This window comes from Pelophylax lessonae (genome assembly GCF_965119305.1).
Source record: "Pelophylax lessonae genome assembly, chromosome: 4".
In the NCBI taxonomy this organism is placed as follows: Eukaryota; Metazoa; Chordata; class Amphibia; order Anura; family Ranidae; genus Pelophylax; species Pelophylax lessonae.
Window position 1 is genome coordinate 119122062 of NC_138771.1, and position 19805 is coordinate 119141866.

Consider the following 19805-nt stretch of genomic DNA (forward strand, 5'->3'; position numbering starts at 1 on the left):
ATGCCTCGGAAGTAGGTCTAGGGGCTGTACTATCACAGGAGGTCAATGGGGAGGAGCATCCTGTCGTGTACCTCAGCCGAAAGCTCACCCCAGCAGAGACCCGATACAGTATAGTGGAGAGAGAGTGCCTGGCTATCAAATGGGCACTCGAGTCTCTTCGCTATTATCTGTTGGGGAGGAAATTTCGTCTGGTGACCGACCATTCCCCTCTCCAATGGATGAGCCAGGCCAAGGAGAGAAATGCTCGGGTCACCAGATGGTTCCTGTCCCTTCAGAACTTCAAGTTCTCAGTGGAACACAGGGCAGGCCGCCTACAGGGAAACGCGGATGCCCTGTCTCGCGCACACTGTATGACATGTGTTCACCCCCTGAGGGTTGAACAAAGGGGGGAGGTATGTGGCAGGGCACATGGATCCGTGGTCGACGGAAGATACGTGTCACTGAGGTTCCTGGCCTCGGTGAGATAAGAGCCGGTAATTCTGTGTCAGCAGCAGCTAGTGCTGTTTGACATTTTTCTATTTTAGTATGGCTGCAAAGCCGAATCCGGGCCGGCTCTTATTGGGAGCAGTCAATGTGTGGGTGGGTGGCTGCTCCCCACGCTCCAGGCCAGGTCTTGCCTGGGGTTTATAAGGCAGACAGCCTAACAGGTGATTGAGAATTATCTCCATGCACCAGAAGGCTGTGGAAGTGAGTGCTGAGGCTGGAAAGGTTTCAAGCAGGTGAACTGATCCGTTGCTGTGTGTGAACAGCACCAAAGAGACACAGGTGAATGGACTTGTTGCTGTGTTTAAAACCTGCCTTAAAGACTGTCGTTTTCCTTTTTGTTGGGTGTGAGTTAACACCAAGAAAGACTGTTACTTTTGTGTTCCTGAAGTGTAAATAAAACACTCCTGATTTACTTTGAAGAACCATCTGTTTTGCCTCTATACTGCACCCGCAAATCCTACCTACCAGAGCAAATCCCCACAGTACTTACTCATGACTAGGCAGAAAAAAACTGAGTACCTATAGCAGAGAGAGGGAGTATACCCCCTGGGACTTCCCATAGGCATAGCCAGACTTTTTTTCTGCCTAGTGTCCTACTCCTGTAGAGGGCAGTATAACCCAGTGGTTAAGAAGATTAGGAGCTATGTCAGTCAATGAACGAATGAGAAACTCACATTTAATAAACAAAAGAAATAATCATACCTCACGGACTTCATGTTCTTTGACCACATGCCGTGTTATATAACGAATGGAATCCAAAGCTGCCTCTAAAGTGTTTCTGGAGGTCTCCGGGCCATTGGCTATTCCTGTCGATTCTTTTCGTGTAAAGTACCTGTCTACATGGCTCCTCATACAAAGCAGTTTAGGAAGCTTGTGAAGGAAGATCTTCCTCACCCATGGTGCCATTGCATTGTGTGTTGAGGAGGATCGGCTGTGGATATTGATGGCAAAGACTGTTATAACAATGGACAGAGTTACAAATATCATAGTGAACACCAAATATTCTCCAATAAGAGGAATGACTTTAGAGGAAGATGGAATAATTTCTTCAATCACCAGAAGAAACACCGTCAGAGACACAAGCACAGATGTGCACAGTGAAATTTTTTCACCCCCGTTAGAAGGAAGGTAAAAAACAAGGATGGTTAAGAAGGAAAGTCCTATACAAGGAACAATAAGAAAGAGTGTATAAAAGAGGGGCAAGCGTCTTATGATGAAGGAATAGGTAATAAATGGATACCAGCAGCATCCATCTGTACGGTTCCCCTTGTTTCCAGTTGCAGTTACTATTTCCCATTCTCCATTATCAAAGAAGTCTCTTTTGTCTACTTCATAGTCTTCAAGTGTGATGTCAACTTGTGACCCATCGTAAGTCCAGGATCCAAACTTCATAGAACAGTTTTGGAGGTCAAAAGGAAAGAAGGTCACATCAATAGTACAAGAACTTTTATAATTAGCTGGTGGTGTCCAGTTTATGGTGCCATCATATTTCACAACAGCTTTTGTAACAGAGCCTTCAAAACGCCCATCAGCACTAGAACAAAAAATATTGTTATACATTATTATACGTGATTGAATAGGTCTCAGAAGCATCTGCATTTTTGACTGTTCAATTTGTTAACTGCTACACAGATGTATTATCTTTTTTTCATTAATTTAAGATTACACAGTCAAATTAGATAAAGTGCTGGTTTAAAACATAGACCTAAACATATTACTATAAAATAGCTATAAAATAGCTATGTGTGTTGTTTTTATCTATACTTCCCTGTTCTAGATTAGTTATCTTGAGCCTCCTAATTTAGCAACAATATATAAATAATATAAATAAATAAAAATGTATATTAATATTCAAAATTATATTATAGTAATGGCTGCAACAGAAAAAGTTACAGACCAAAGCTTGTAGGGCCTATATTTATAGATAACTGCACGACCTGAGCTGAGAGAAAGAAATGATGGGTTCCTTGAGATGAGATCTGCTGGGAAGCTTCCATGTCAACTGCCCAACCATAGGCTCATAGTACATTGTCTCTACTTGCTACTGCACCAGCAAAAACAGTATTAAGTAACAGAGATCTGTAGTATTTTACATTGCTCCTAAGTTGATACTCTTATGTGCGCTTGAGGGTTAGGGGTGCAACCGTGCATGCGTATCAGAATGAGGTTTCAGAGTTAACAGACATGCTACTGCCGGACCGTAGGAGTACTCAGTTCTAGTTCAGCTGAAAATGTCAGCTAGATGGGGAGGCATACATCATTCTTTTGTAAGCAAACTGGCATAGTTACAAAGGTTTAATACTTAGTACTGTTGTAAGGGCAATACTAGCAGTGGTGGACACGGTGCTTCAGTACTGAGCTTGCAAGCAAAAATGTGGACTAAAACAGTAGCAGACTTGAATGCACTAAAGCAGTAATCTCCAAACTGTGGCCCTTTGCTTGCCTTTATCTGGCCCCTGTTGCGCTATTCCTCCAATGAACATCAATGATGGGGTACCATTTCTCTCACTGACACCATCAATGTGGCTTTATTCCTCCAAATGACACCATCAATGGGGCTTTATTCCTTCAACTGACATCAATGATGAGACACCATTCTTCCCACTGACACCATCAATGGGGCTTTATTCTTCCAACTGACACCAGGGATGGGGCACCATTCCACTAACTGACACCATCAATGGGGCTTTACTTCCCAAACTGACACAACCAATTATGGGGCACCATTCCTCCCACTGACACTATCAATGGGGCTTTATTCTTCCAACTGACACCAATGATAGGGTGCCATTCCTCTCACTGACACCAATAATGGGAAACCTTTCCTCTCACTAACACCATCAAAGTGGCTTTATACCGCCAACTGACACCAGTGATGGGGAACCATTCCTCTAACTGACACCATCAATGGGACTTTATTTCCCAAACTGACGCCACCAATAACGGGCAACCATTCCTCCCATTGACACCATCGATGTGGCTTTAGTCTTCCAACTGACACCAATGATAGGGTGCCATTCCTCTCACTGACACCATCAATGTGGCTTTATTCCTCCAACTGCCACCATCAATGGGGCTTTATTCCTTCAACTGACATCAACAATGAAACACGATTCCTTCCACTGACACCATCAGTAGGGCTTTATTCCTCCAACCGACACTAGTGATGAGGTACCATTCCTCTGACACCATCAGTGAGGCTTTATTTCTCCAACTGAAACAAATGATGGGGCACCATTCCTCTCACTGACACCATCAATGTAGCTTTAGTCTTCCAACTGACACAAATGATGGGGTAACATGCCTCTCACCGACACCAATAATGAGGCACCATTCCTCCCACCGACACCATCAATAGGTTTTTATTCCTCCAACTGACACCAGTGATGAGACATCATTCCTCCCATTGACACCATTGGTGAGACACTATTTCTCCAACTGACTCCAATAATGGGGCATTATTCCTCGCTCTAAAATGTATGATGGGATATAATTTACTGACACTGGGGGATGTTTCTACTTCCACTGGCCACAGTCTGGCCCTGGAGTACAGTAAACTGGCCCTTCATTTAGAAAGATTGGTGACCCCTGCACTAAAGGAACGCTTACACTGCCGGCTTTTTCTATAGTTTGTTTCTAGCAAACATGAATGCACTTACTTGTCATACAGAACAATGTCAGGAATCCAGATGGAATCAGATGGCACTCGAATTGAAGTTATTCCAGCAAACTCACTAGGAGACCACCTTAGCTTAACATCTACCCATTCCTGAAAAAAAATGATAAGGAAGTAAATATGGAACACCACTGTGAAAACCTTTTCATGTCTGTGAAATGTAAAAACCTCATTGAAAAATTGAAGATTTAAAGCTTTTCAATCTCCTCACTAGTGATTATATGTAAATAGGCAACTCTGTTACAATAGCTGTCACTTCCATGAAAATCATTTTAACATAAAGGGTAAAATATATGCAAGTAGATTATGTCAAACCACTTTATGATGTGCCTGGAACTCCCAATGGGTTAAGGAATGTTACAAAAGGTTGCTGTGTAAAGACTGATCTGAGAAGTGACAACTCTGATGGATGGGGAGGCAGGTATGGGATATCTCTACAGTTAAACGTGTTCAGTATGAATAATGTCTCATAAGCAGTCACAGCCCGTTCCGTGGTAAGAATCAGAGAAAGACTTAGAAAATGCAAGTACAGTACATTTAAAATGTACATTCAAAACAAATACAAAGCAAGTGAATACATTATAATACAGTACAACTGTATCTCAGAATAATCTTGGCCACATATGAAACTTTGTTTTAATTGATAAATTAAACATATAGGCTAGATTAGATGGATAAACCTTTTTTGTAATTCGTTTTTGAAAACAATATCAGAAAGGTTATACTGTAGATCAGGGGTGTCAAACTCAATTTCCTCACAGGCCGCATTTGCATTATGGTTGCCCTCAAAGGGATGGATGTATCTGTAAGACTAGATGTCGAGAGCATCCCCCCTTACAGCAGATATCAAGAGCCCCCCCACCATCAGAAGTCAAGTCCCGACCCTCCTGTACATAATAGTGAACCACCCTTACCTTGTGCTGCTGCTGGGAAGAAGCTGGGGGAAGATCTGTGAAGCAGAAAGTGCAAGGTCTGGAGGAGGACCAAAGGAGGGGTGGAGTCTGTTGAATGCTGGGACCAGGGGAAGCAGAGACAAAGTGGTGCTGTGGCTGCACCAAGAGGTACAGGATCTGTAGGAGAAGCTCTGTCCTCCTCTCTGCTGCTGACTGCTGAGACGGGAGGGCAAGAGATGAGCCTCTCCACAGCTGCATAAGGGGGGTACCGCAGCTGCAGGGAAGGTGTGAGGGCCACATGAAATGGCCTGGAGGACCAGATTCGGCTCGTGGGCCTTGTGTTTTACACATGAGCTGTAGATTATTGTTTTTGCATTGTACACAGAACAAACGCTGCTGAGGACAAGGATAGATCTAAACAATTGGTGGAGGTAGGAAGCGGAGTTTATTTAAATAAGGCTGGCTAAACACAAGTTTTTTTTTTTATTTTGTTCAATCAGCAGGTTGAAGAAAAAAATAAAAGACAGCGGCGCTGCTCAAGAAAATTTTCAGCAGGCTGGTTGTACACATGCCAATCGATAGATCAACTTGTGTACAACTGAAATGCTCATATATGGACTGAAATTCCTCTGGTCCCTGCGCTGAACTGGCCGAATTTGATTCCATATGTACTGCGGCAGGGCAGCAGGGTGGCCCGACTGCGCAAATTCACGTACATGTATGTGATTTTGTGCAAGGGGTTTTTGGGGGTGGGTGCGCGCGGGCCGTCAGAGCAGGGCGCTCCTGCTGTGATTGAACACAGCGGGAGCCAATCAGCGGCACCCACTGATTGTTCGGCAGAATGACAGAACGGTAGAATGACAGAATGACGGAATGGCTGTGTAAACAAGGCAAACCGCTGTTCTGTCAGGGAGAAAAAGAGAGATCCTGTGTTTCAGCTAAGCTCAAACACAGATCTCTCTTTTCCTCTAGTGTATCCACTCCCCCCACAGTTAGAAAGCACTCCCTAGGAGCACCCTTAACCCCTTGATTGCCTCAAGTGTTAACCCCTTCCCTGCCAGTGTCATTTATACAGTAACAGTGCATTTTTTTTAGCACTGATCACTGTATTGGTGTCACTGGTCCCCAAAAAGTGTCACTTAATGTCAGATTAAGTAAAAACTATAAAAAAAAGAAAAAGTCAATAAATGTATCCCATAGTTTGTAGATGCTATAACTTTTGCGCAAACCAATCAATATACACTTATTAGGATTTTTCTTACCAAAAATATGTAGCAGAATACAAATTAGTAATGAAAAAAATTGATTTAAAAAAAAAAAAAATATTGGGTATGTTTTATAGCAGAAAGTAAAAAATATTGTTTTTTTTTTTTTTTCAAAATTGTGGATATTTTTTTGTTTATAGCGCAAAAAATAAAAACCACAAAGGTGATCAAATACCACCAAAAGAAAAGCATGGGGGAAAAAAGGCATCAATTTTATTTCAGTACAGCGTCGCACAACTGCGCAATTGTCAGTTAAAGCAACACAGTGCTGTATCACTAAAAATGGCCTGGTCATTAAGGGGGTAAAACCTCCTGGAGCTGAAGTGGTTAAAGGATATTCACTTTAAAAAAAAAAAAAATAATAAATGCACATTTTTATGCAGGTAATTTTTTTTGAGCCTGCAAAGCATTGCACCAGCGATCAGCAGATTACTGGTCCTATGCAGGTCTCCTGCAGACCCGTCATTGTACCTGTGTGCCCCTACATCCTGAATAGGTAAGCAGATACAATCTGACAGGAAGAATTAATGAGCTACCACGGCACCCCATAGCAATGTGATGGTTAATTGAGGACTAAAAGCTGACATCGGCAAAGGATGTTGGTATTTGAAGTTCATTCATACACAGAACTCTGTTAATAAATGATGTGGCCTTGTGGGCAGAGCCCCTCATGGCCACGCTGATTTAAACAACTGGCAGCTAGTACAGGGAACTTCTCCCTGCACTGCTGTCACCCTGGGGGGAGGGTGTTGGGCAGCAGCTGCAGCTTTGGGAACATGTTATTTGTTCCACCCTAAAAACGGGTAGAACCTGTACCATTTTCCCAAAGGTGAACTTATCCTTTAACCACTTCAACTCTGGAAGGTTTTACCCCCTTAATGACCAGGCCATTTTTTGCGATTCGACACTGCATTACTTTAATGAAAAATGTAATGAAAAATACAATTGATGTCCTTTTTTCCCCACAAATAGAGCTCTCTTTTGGTGGTATTTGATCACCTCTGCAGTTTTTCGATTTTGCGCTATAAACAGAAAAATAGCGTCAATTTTGAAAAAAACACAACATTTTTTACTTTCTGCTATAAAACATTCCCAATAAAAAAATTAAAAAAAAAGAAATTTTTTTTTTTTTTTTATCAGTTTAGGCCAGTTTGTATTATGCTACATATTTTTAGTAAAAAAAAACAATCCCAAAAAGCGCATTTGGGTTTGCGCAAAAGTTATAGCATTTACAAACTACGGGGTAGATTTTCATTGATCTTGATTTTGGCAGCCGAGCCGCCCTGCCATAGTATATCTGTACATACTTGTTTTAGCCATACGTTAGTCGTCATTAGCTGATTTTTTTCATCCTGCAACAGATCAGAAATATTTTCTATTAGTATACAGTATAAAGATTGTCTAATGACATAAGAACAAATACAGTTAACTTTAGAGTGTGTTATGATGAGCATCTTAGAGTTGGAAAAGCTAAAGCTACCTACAAACATTGGATGGAGGGTGGACGTGACTGCTTAGATTGGCCAGCAACAGAAGTGCCTTCTTTACACATGCAGTAGCCATCGCTGCCCCTCCTAAAAGTGTATTTCTATTCAGTTGGGGGGTAAAAATATCATCTTCTCACCATAACTCTGAAAAGCCCACACCACCATGCTGCAACCCCATGCATTGCATGCGGTTGCCAAGCAGTTGTGGTTCAGCCCCATTCACCCCTTTAGCACATTATGGATTATATTTATATACATGTAGAAGCTATTCGGATTTGAGCACAGGTTTATCTTTTTTCTATTGCAGTGCAGGTCATTGGCCAGACCTGAACATTGTAGCTCTCCTACAGCTTGTGACTATGTGCTTCATATTGGCACTATATCCACTGGAACATTTGCAATTTGCAGAGCAGCATAGGAACTGGCCAAAGAGGGATTACTTTGACTCAGTCGGTCAGTTTAAACATGTATTGCAATGAATGTGAATTAAAATCCCTGTTTTTTTTTTTTTTTGCAACGTTTGCTAGGAAGGGTATATAGCAGTGTGCAGAGAGTTCTTTCAGAATTATTTTGTGTTAACGTGGTCAAATCACTTTAGCACCTGATGGATTATATACATGTTGAAACTATTGAGATTTCAGCACAGGTATATTTTACTTCTATTCACGAGAGTGGGTCACGTTCTGTGGCAGTACTGCCCGCTAAACATGACAGGGGGTATTTCTGGCTATTGTATAAGATTAAAAGGATGGTCAGGGAGATAGTAAAACCATGGCTCAACTGCCTAATTTTACCACCATGTTTAGAGAGTGAGGGATCCCCTTGCTCAGGAACCTCCTGCCTGCCAGGAGACTACCTTCTGTCTTTGAGGGGAACACTGAAACATCAATTTCTGCCTCCTGATCTTCCTTTTAACTGGGCCTGGCTCTGTTTTCCTTCTCATTTTTTTTGTTCTGGGTATGTATTTCTTATCAGCTGCTATATGACTAAGTGGTGCTCACACTTTACATATACAGTATTTATGCGTTTATTCTTTTTGGTTAATAAAACAACAATATATATCACTAAGTGCAGCAGCTCTTCACATTTACAAAAGTCCATAGCCCTCCACCCTTGGTGGTGAAATAGTGCAACGAAAAGGCAGTGCAAAGATCTCCTTAAAAAGGGCAGTTGTAAACTTCAATCCTCCATTAAGGATGGCACCCCCTTTGTGCTTAGGGGGTTACAACCCCTCAGGATGATACACTCATTGCAAATAATTGCCTGTCACATTAATAACTGAGCTATTAACAAACATCCCTTCAGGTGGATTCTTTAGACTTCTTCCTCGCCATAGCGGTCATGCTTCAAAGCTCAACATAAAGTAACAAGGCAGCACACATGGCATAATGCCGTTTCTCACATTTATTGCTTGAACTCCCTATTAAAATTCACTCACAAACATAGGACTCTTGATCAATTTTGTCATATATACAACACCAGATATTCACTGTCAAACTGGGGTGCTAGCGGTATCTCACCACTCCATGGATTCCCACGTTCCTTCCCAATCAACAGGCTGACGTCACTCAATTTATGCTGTTGAGACCCTAACGTTTCGTCCTTTCGACTTCTTCTGAGGAAGTGGCTAGATGGCACGACTTGCCTCTATTTATAATTACCTCTCAATAAATGTAACTCATTAGACTATTTCCTCAAACAACAAATAAATGTATCCCTCCGCTGTATGAGCCACAACATCTAGTGGTGACATATAGCATTGAACTTCATTATACAGGGTAACAGATGATTTTACATATTTCAATTAAAATTCCTTCTGTACTACATCCTATATCATTCATATATCGCAATTAGGATGGGAGCTATAAATAAATACATAACACATCTTTACATCACAAACTGACTCTTTAAAACCAGATTAAAATCAAAAAATAAAACTTACAAAAATAATTCCAGAATACTACTCTATTTTCCTTCAGAACTGATACCTATTAATAGTCACTAATAAAACAATTAATGTAATTTTCTATTTTCAGGCCTTTAGGGGTTAACGTGTCTGTCATAGAGATCCATTTCGTTTCTCTTTTTGATAGATCTCTCACCATATTATTTCCCCTCCATTAAGGTTTAATTCTTTCCACCCCCCAAAACTTCAAACCAGCAGAGTCCCTTCCATGGCATTGTCTAAAATGAAGCAAAACACTATGGTATTTGTACCCAATGTTTGTATTGTATATATGCTCTGCTATTCCTATTTTGAGGGGTCTTTGCTATTCTTTTTGGTTAAAGATTGGAGACAGGAGAGCAAGTACCTATGCAGTATTATGCTTTATGTGAAATGACATAAACTTGAATATTTGTATAATTGTGCATATATACTGAATAAAACTTTATTGTAAACGTTTTGGTATGCTTATTTGGAAAGGAATGGAAGCATGTTACTGGCAGAATGAAAAAAAAATAATGCAGACATTATTTATACTGGCAGAATAAAAGAAAATGCAGCCACCTCCCATAAGGACCAACAAGCTGCAATATATACATTTTTGTTCATGGGCTTGGATACGCTTTGAAGCGAAACTCTCCAGGTCTGTTATGGCAAAGAAAAGAAAATCCCCAAGGCCAACTATATATACAGTATTTCAAAGTTCTTTGAAAACCTTGTTTAAATTTGGACTCCAAGCAAACAGATAAATACACAGATGAAACACACATATAGAACTGTTTTACTTTCCAAAGGTTTGAGATTTACACAGCTCTGCCAGACAGCACAGTTCTGTCTAGCAGGGAAGAGGAACTTTATCTTTCTCTGCCACAGTTTCACTTTCACTTACATGTCTCCTCCCCAACTTGTGACTAGACAGTGGAAGGAGATGCACCACACAGATGAGTTTATATCTCTGTCACTCTGTCCTCTCCCACTATCCGCATGCTCGTTGCACTGCAGGTCTACATTTAATGCTTTTCCTGGCATATTAGAACAATAGGGTTAAGAGAGTTTGGATCACCTTTGTAGGGGCCACGGGGTCAACCAATCCCAACAAGCAAATTTCCACAGTGGGGATTATGTGTAATGTCGTGACAGAATTTACACATTGTACTACATTGAGCCAAAATTGTTGTTTTTCTGTACAATCCCAAAATACATGAATGAAATCCGCATTGGAGGAATTACATCGCCAACAGCTAGGCGACTGGGAGGGAAACATTTTAGCCAAACTAGCAGGGGTTAAATAAATTTTGTGTAAGAATTTATATTGGATAAGGTGGTCTCTTGCGGACACCAGTCTAATAAATGAGGTTTCCCAAAAATCTTTCCAGTCATCCCCATCCATGTTAGGAAAATTAACTAATCAAGCATTATGAAAGGGTAGGAGAAGCATGGCAGTATCAATAAATAGTTGCATATATATATGGATTATAACTCTTTTTTAAGGCGTCATCCCTTAGTTAGGGCTCCAAGTTGACCACATGCACTTCTATACCCAAGGAGCCGAACTGAGTCTGAAAGGCGTGTCTGAACTGTAGGTAGTGGAAGAGGTGACAGTTAGGCAATCCAAATTGGGCATTTAGAACATTACATGTAAGCAGTGTCACATTTCGCACCACAGATCCTACTGTTTTTACACCAACTTTAGTCCAAATAATGGGCTATAGAATGGGCTCCATAAGGGCATATAAGGAGAAAATACACTATCACCTCCAAACTCCGCCCGCCTAGTCACCTCCCAAGCCCAAATTGTGGCTTGCATGGATTCAGTGAGAGGATAGGGGGCCCTAGCTCCTAACAATACCAAATGGGACAATGCCTAATAGGAGCCAACAACAGCTGCCTCCAAAGACACTGCCACATCGTCATCTGGAAGAGTCAGTCACCTATGGACATAGACAAATTGCCCTGACAGAAAGTAACAGGAAAAATTCTGAACCGCCAGACCCCCCTCCTTCCATGAGGAAATTACATTTCTGAGGAAGTTCTGTAAGCCAACTGTGTACAGAAGGCCTGCAGTTTGCCATACTCTATGGAATTTTACAGAAAGACACAGTGGCTGCAGTTTGAAAAGAAAAGGTCATTTTTAATTACATTAAATTACAATATGGCTTGTGTAGCACCTGTATATGCTATATTTTTTAATTGCTATTTTTATTTTTCACAAAAGCAGAGTTACCTTCTAAATCAAATCAGCTTTACAAAGAAAGCTCTTTTAATAAAATCCAGATCATTAGCAAAATATGAACTCTTTTCTACTTTTATCATAATAAAATGTGTTATACATACTACATCCACAAGCTGAGTAATAGCAAGACCAAATTTCACTTTCACTGTGTCATTCAAATGTTCAACTGGGCGAACCCACTTCTGGTAATCTTGTTGTTGAAATAAATATTTGAATAATCTATCTTCACTCTTTGCTATAAAAGACGGTTCAGATATTCCTATTAGGCAAAAAAACAAAACAAAAACAATGATTAGTGTAAATTCAATCAGTTTTATATTCAGTCAATTGTATTAATAAATATGTTTGTATTTTATCCCTTTAAAATAGTAGTTAATTTCGTAAGTATGAACCAAAAAGAAATACTAGACTGCTGAAAACGTGTGTGAAAAATGGTGCGCCGTTCCTTTAAATAATGATGTAATAGTGGTATAATTGCTAAGTGAATCACAAATTACAACTGAAGATAGTGTATATACAAAGATAAAGTGCAAGTGCATGAAAAAACAGTAAATGTTATTATATACAACAAAAAATTATGAAAACTGAAAATCCATAGGGCAACCTATAAGGTATAAATATATATATAAACACATTCCAATATAAATGTGACAAATGAATAAAGTGCTCAGTGCTCATGGACAAACTTCTGCTCCAAAAAAGTGCTCCAGTGCTCCAAGCATGCTCCTTAGAATGAACAGACAGCCTCTTACCAGATAGCATTGATCTTGGTTACAGAGATCAAACAAGCCTGCATATAATCTCCAAAAAAGAAGTTCCAAATGATGGGGTATTGCTGCTGTGGCATTTCCGCTACTGGGAATAAGCTCAAGTGACCCTTGTGAAGAGCCACTCACCATGCATCTATATATAAAATGTAAACAGGGAGAAGCCTCATAGCGTAAAACAGTACAGTAATTTTATTAAGAAAAAAGAATTGCACTTACAATGAGGCTGAAAACCACAAGTGGTGTGTAAAAAAAAACAGGCTGGCCGCGGTGTCACTCATGGAGCCGGCAGCAATGATGTTTGCTCCGCCCGGCCTGCTTCCCCAAAAATGGCATCTTTTGAGATTGGACGCCGTTTTTAGAAGAGAAGAGATGAAAAATCACCCGGGTGCAGCACTCCTTTTTTAAAATAGCAAAGCCCCATTAAAAGGGATGTTTGAAGAAAACTTAGAAAATATAATAAAAAGGAAGGATTGGTTTACATTTTTATCCTGGTCCGGCTGATTTGTTTGAGATCTGGCCTTGCTGGCAGGGTTAACTTTTGGTCTCGCTGGCTAGGCTGAGTTTTGGCCTGGATGGTGGGGCTTAGTTCTGTCCTGAATGACTGGATGGAATTCTGTATGTATGTATGTATATATATATATATAAAAAGATTGGAGTGAACGGCTGGCTTCTGTCAGTCTTTGGCAGTATATAGTTTGTGTAGGACAGTGCAGGGTTCAGGAGTAAGTAATGCAAAGTGCAGAGGTCAGTTGTACATAATGCGGAGTGCAGAGGTCAGTGGGAAACAAATTCAGAGTGCAGAGGACATTAGGTTAATAATAAGTAATACAGACTGCAGAGGTCAGTATGTCAGTAATAAGTAATGAAAAATGCAGAGGTCATTAATAAGTAATGCAGATTGGGGATGTTAGTGGGTCAGTAAAAAGTAATGCAGAATGCAGAGGTCAGTAATAAGTAGCATAGAGGTCAGTGGGAAGTAATGCAGAGTAGAGAGATCAATAGGAAGTAATGCAGTGTGCAGAGATCAGTAGGTCATGGAAGTAATGCAGAGTGCAGAGGTCAATGAGAAACAATGCAGAGTGCAGAGGACAGCAGGTCAGTAATAAGTAACGTAGAGTGCAGAGGTCAGTATATCATTAAAAAGTAATGAAGAATGGAGAGGGTGGTAGTATGTAATGCAGAGTGAAGAGGTCAATAAAAAGTAATGCAGAGTGCAGAGGTCAGTAATAAGTAGCACATAAGTCAGTGGGAAGTTTTACAGAGTGCAAAGGTCAGCAAGAAGTAATGCAGAGTGTAGGGTTCAGTAGGAAATAATACAGAGTGTTGAGTTCAGTAATAAGTAAAGCAGAGGTATGTAGGTCAGTAAGAAGAAATGGTAGTGCAGAGGCCAGTAGGTCAGAAATAAGTAATTCAGTGGTTGGTAGGTAGTACTGTGGACTGCAGATGTCAGAAAAAGGTAATGCAGAGGTCGGACGGTAGTAATGCCAGTGAAGAGGTCAGTAGGCCATTATTAAGTAATGCAGAGCTCAGTAGGTAGTAATGCAAAGGTTTGTAGGTCAGTAATAAGCAACACATAAGTTAGTAGGTAGTAATGCAGGGTCTGCCGTTCTAATTATAAGAAGAGAAAGCACATCTGAGGAGGGTTGGGGGGGCACAATCTATCCATCACATGGCCATGATTGATAGGTAGATTGCAATCAATGCATTGCCGACTCCCAATGCAGAGGTTAGAAGAGATACTAAAATGAGTAGCTACTATGGATTTGGTCATATGCATATACAGAAAGTCTGGGTCCAAGAACATATTGTGTGGCTTATGCATTACAAGTATAACCAATTTTAGGTCCAAACTACATAAGCAAATTGTAGTTATTTGGCCTGCAATAAGCTGTGATTATTCAAGTAAGATCACAAAATTCCTAAATTTGCATTACTTGGCATGGCTAATATTGGTTAAATGATGCCACGTAGCAACTGCTTTAATAGTTAGTGCAGGTCATTTCAGCTGATTACAATAATTTAAAACTGCAAATGATGTTTGGTTGTACGCAAACACTGCCTTTGTCATTTGGACCGACTGCGTAGTTCCAGTCTGTGCATCTATTGATTAAAATGTCAGGCATGTTCTTTATACAAGGCTCAAAAAATTAAAGGAACACTTTTTAATCAGAGTATAGCATCAAGTCAATTAAATTCCTGGGACATTGATCTGGTCAGTTAAGTAGCAGAGGGGGCTGTTAATCAGTTTCAGCTGCTTTGGTGTTAATAAAATAAACAACAGGTACACTAGATGGGCATCAATGAGACAACCTCTGACAACCACTGAACTCTGTCCTGCATCCTTCCCAGCTGCCAGCAGAGTTACCCAGTGCGCCATGAAGGAAATGTAACGTCCCTGACAATGCCTGTTGGACCAAGAGTCAGCAGTAATGTGAACCCTCCTGCTGACTGCTCTATCCAAGGAGGCCAAAACATTGCCTTCCCCATGATGGTACAGAGCTGGAATGGCCTTACGTGAAAATAAAATTATTTTTGGAACCTGCCACTGGGGTACAGCATATTCCGCAAATTCACGAAAGGGGACAGAGTCTACCAGATGAAAAGGCAGCAGTTGTAGTGCTAGCAATTGGGCCAAAATAGCATTTAGATGCTGAGCATGTGGATGACTGGAACAGTATTTTTATTAACGGTTCAGCAACTGGGAAAGCAAAATTTACTTGCTGGTCAAATCAACAGGTGGTGTACTGCTGGTAGATTGGGTGCAAGTACCTGTGGCACAGATTGCTATACCATCATCTCTCTCAGTGCAGGTAGTTGAGAGGACTTGAGGTATAGTAGGGGTAGAGATCCCAGATAAGGAGCAATGAGAAATTTGCATTTTATAATGATGTGGGTCTTTCAAGTGCTGTTGCCAACGGACTGCATGGCAGGTCGTCATATGTCTTATCAAGCATGTGGTGCCGAAGCGGCTGGTGTTCTGTAAATGCTTGATCCACTTCAGACAGCAATGCTGTGGTCTGCAGCACATGTGTTGAAAAAAGCCCACACCAATGAACTTTTGGAAGTCCGCGGGTAGCTGAGTTAGCAGGGCCCTGCCCTTGTGGAGCTCTGTGGTGTGAATCAATAGGGTGGCTACGCTTAAGCCGGCTCCTGGAGGCCGTGGCCTACCTAGAGCATTTGGAACCCAGGGTGGATCCTATATCTGGCATCCCCTCCCCAACTTTAAAATGTAAAAACACCCACATAAAAATTTGTATTGTTTACAAGAATATTTATTGCACAAATTCCAAAGCCCCCCCCCCCAATCACAGTGCCCCTTGAAGTCTGTCCCCCCCCCGTCTCTCTAATCACAGTGCCCCCTTTTACACTTACTGCTTTCCCTGCACAGTCCTACCTTCGGCATAAACAGATAGCTAATACTATTAGCAATGTGTTTAAGTTTAAGTAAGAAATTTGAGGCATGCTACAGGAGACGGTCAGAGACTGCGGACATGATACAGGAGATGATCAGAGACTGCAGACATGATACAAGAGATAGTCAGAGACCGCAGACATGATACAGGAAATAGTCAGAGACTGAAGACATGATACAAGAAATGGTCAAAGACTGTGGACATGATACAAGAGATGGTCAGAGACTGCGGACATGATACAGGAAATAGTCAGAGACCGCAGACATGATACAAGAGATGGTCAGAGACTGCGAACATAATACAGTAGGTGGTTAGAGACTGCAGACATGATACAGGAGATGATCAGAGACTGCAGACATGATACAAGAGATAGTCAGAGACCGCAGACATGACACAGGAAATAGTCAGAGACTGAAGACATGATACAAGAAATGGTCAAAGACTGTGGACATGATACAAGAGATGGTCAGAGACTGCGGACATGATACAGGAAATAGTCAGAGACCGCAGACAGGATACAAGAGATGGTCAGAGACTGTGAACATAATACAGTAGGTGGTTAGAGACTGTGGACATGATACAGGAGATAGTCAGAGACCGCAGACATGCTACAGGAGGGGGTCAGAGACTGTGGACATGATACAGGAGATGGTCAGAGACTTCGGACATGATACAAGAGATGGTCAGAGACTGCGAACATAATACAGTAGGTGGTTAGAGACTGCAGACATGATACAGGAGATGATCAGAGACTGCAGACATGATACAAGAGATAGTCAGAGACCGCAGACATGACACAGGAAATAGTCAGAGACTGAAGACATGATACAAGAAATGGTCAAAGACTGTGGACATGATACAAGAGATGGTCAGAGACTGCGGACATGATACAGGAAATAGTCAGAGACCGCAGACAGGATACAAGAGATGGTCAGAGACTGCGAACATAATACAGTAGGTGGTTAGAGACTGTGGACATGATACAGGAGATAATCAGAGACCGCAGACATGCTACAGGAGGGGGTCAGAGACTGTGGACATGATACAGGAGATGGTCAGAGACTTCGGACATGATACAAGAGATGGTCAGAGACTGCGGACATGATACAGTAGGTGGTTAGAGACTGTGGACATGATACAAGAGATGGTCAAATACTGTGGACATGATACAAGAGATGGTCAGAGACAGCGGACGTGATACAGGAGATAGTTAGAGACCGCAGACGTGATACAGGAGATAGTCAGATACAGCCGACATGATACAAGATATGGTCAAAGACTATGGACATGATACAAGAGATGGTCAGAGACTACGGACATGATACAGGAGATAGTTAGAGACCGCAGACATGATACAGTAGGCGGTCAGAGACTGTGGACATGATACAGGAGATGGTCAGAGACTTCGGACATGATAAAAAGAGATGATCAGCTACTGTGGACATGATGCAGTAGATAGTCAGACACTGCGAACATGATACAAGAGATGGTCAGAGACTACAGGCTTGATACAAGAGATGGTCAAAGACTGCAGAGGTGATACAAGAGATGGTCAGAGACTGCGGACGTGATACAAGAGTTGGTCAGAGACTGCGGACATGATACAAGAGATGATCAGAGACTGTGGACATAAAACAAGAGATGGTAAGAGACTGCAGACACGATACAGGAGATGACCAGAGACTGCAGACATGATACAGGAGATAGTCAGAGACTGCAGACATGATACAGGAGGTGGTCAGAGACTGTGGACATGATACAGAAGATGGTCAGAGACTGCGGACATGATACAAGAGATGGTCAGAGACTGCAGACATGATACAGGAGGTGGTCAGAGACTGTGGACATGATACAGGAGATGGTCAGAGACTGCGGACATGATACAAGAGATGGTCAAAGACTGCGGACATGATACAGGAAATAGTCAGAGACCGCAGACAGGATACAAGAGATGGTCAGAGACTGCGAACATAATACAGTAGGTGGTTAGAGACTGTGGACATGATACAGGAGATAGTCAGAGACCGCAGACATGCTACAGGAGGGGGTCAGAGACTGTGGACATGATACAGGAGATGGTCAGAGACTTCGGACATGATACAAGAGATGGTCAGAGACTGCGGACATGATACAGTAGGTGGTTAGAGACTGTGGACATGATACAAGAGATAGTCAGAGACCGCAGACATGCTACAGGAGGTGGTCAGAGACTGTGGACATGATACAATAGATGGTCAAATACTGTGGACATGATACAAGAGATGGTCAGAGACAGCGGACGTGATACAGGAGATAGTTAGAGACCGCAGACGTGATTCAGTAGGCGGTCAGAGACTGTGGACATGATACAGGAGATGGTCAGAGACTTCGGACATGATAAAAGAGATGATCAGCTACTGTGGACATGATGCAGTAGATGGTCAGACACTGCGAACATGATACAAGAGATGGTCAGAGACTACAGGCTTGATACAAGAGATGGTCAAAGACTGCAGAGGTGATACAAGAGATGGTCAGAGACTGCGGACGTGATACAAGAGTTGGTCAGAGACTGCGGACATGATACAAGAGATGATCAGAGACTGTGGACATAAAACAAGAGATGGTAAGAGACTGCGGACACGATACGGGAGATGACCAGAGACTGCAGACATGATACAAGAGATGGTCAGAGACTGCGGACATGATACAGGAGATAGTCAGAGACTGCAGACATGATACAGGAGGTGGTCAGAGACTGTGGACATGATACAGAAGATGGTCAGAGACTGCGGACATGATACAAGAGATGGTCAGAGACTGCAGACATGATACAGGAGGTGGTCAGAGACTGTGGACATGATACAGGAGATGGTCAGAGACTGCGGACATGATACAAGAGATGGTCAAAGACTGTGGACATGATACAAGAGATGGTCAGAGACTGCGGACGGGATACAAGAGATGGTCAGAGACTGCGGACATGATACAAGAGATGGTCAAAGACTTCAGACATGATAGAAGAGCACTAGGGGAATGGGAGAGCACAGGGGGAGCAGAGAGAACTGGATGAGCTGAAGGGCATGGAGGGGGACTGGAGAGCACGAGGGGGGGGCTGGAGAGCATTAGGGGGAGGGGTCTGGAAAGCATTGCAGGGGGTTGGAGAGCGTGGGGGGGGTAGAGAGAACTTGGGGGGGTGGCAGGAAGAAACAGGGGGAACGGAGAGCACGGGGGGAAGTGGATGAAGAGCATGGAGGGAGGGGGTGGAGAGCACTGGGGGAGCCAAAGATCACTGGGGAGCGAGAGAGCACTGGGGGGAACTGAAGAGCACTGGGGGGACTGGAGAGTACTTGGGGGGGAGCTGCAGAGCACTGAGGAGGGGAGCCAGGGAGCACAGGGGGGTGGAGAGCACTGGGGGAGCCAGAGAGCATGGGGGGAGCTAAAGAGCACTAGGGGGCTGGAGAGAGAGTGCTAAATAGCACGGGGGGGGGGGCTGGGGAGCACTGGAGGGCCACTAAAAGAAGCTGGATAGGAGGAAAAGTGGGGAAGCTACATATGGTGGAATTGATCTTTCCATATTCCTCCTGCAGCCGCTGAATGCCTGATTCTCCTCCTCTCCCTTCTGCAGGCATTCAGCAGCTGCAGGTGGAATATGGAA

At 42.4% G+C, this 19805-nt stretch overlaps 1 protein-coding gene across 2 annotated transcripts in view; it reads right to left on the minus strand.

Annotated features, from left to right (window-relative positions):
- CHRNA5 (cholinergic receptor nicotinic alpha 5 subunit) overlaps positions 1-19805 on the minus strand; it is a 65988-nt gene that overhangs the window by 20290 nt on the left and 25893 nt on the right. The window contains exons 2-5 of one of the 2 annotated variants that reach the window (XM_082255639.1): positions 12087-12244; positions 7628-7672; positions 4146-4255; positions 1189-2020 (exon numbers count right to left, since the gene is read on the minus strand). In XM_082255639.1, coding sequence (XP_082111765.1) covers positions 1189-2020; positions 4146-4255; positions 7628-7672; positions 12087-12244 — 1145 coding nt within the window. Of the gene's footprint in view, positions 1-1188; positions 2021-4145; positions 4256-7627; positions 7673-12082; positions 12245-19805 lie in introns of those variants that run through there. The other variant, XM_082255640.1, reaches the window with a different exon arrangement.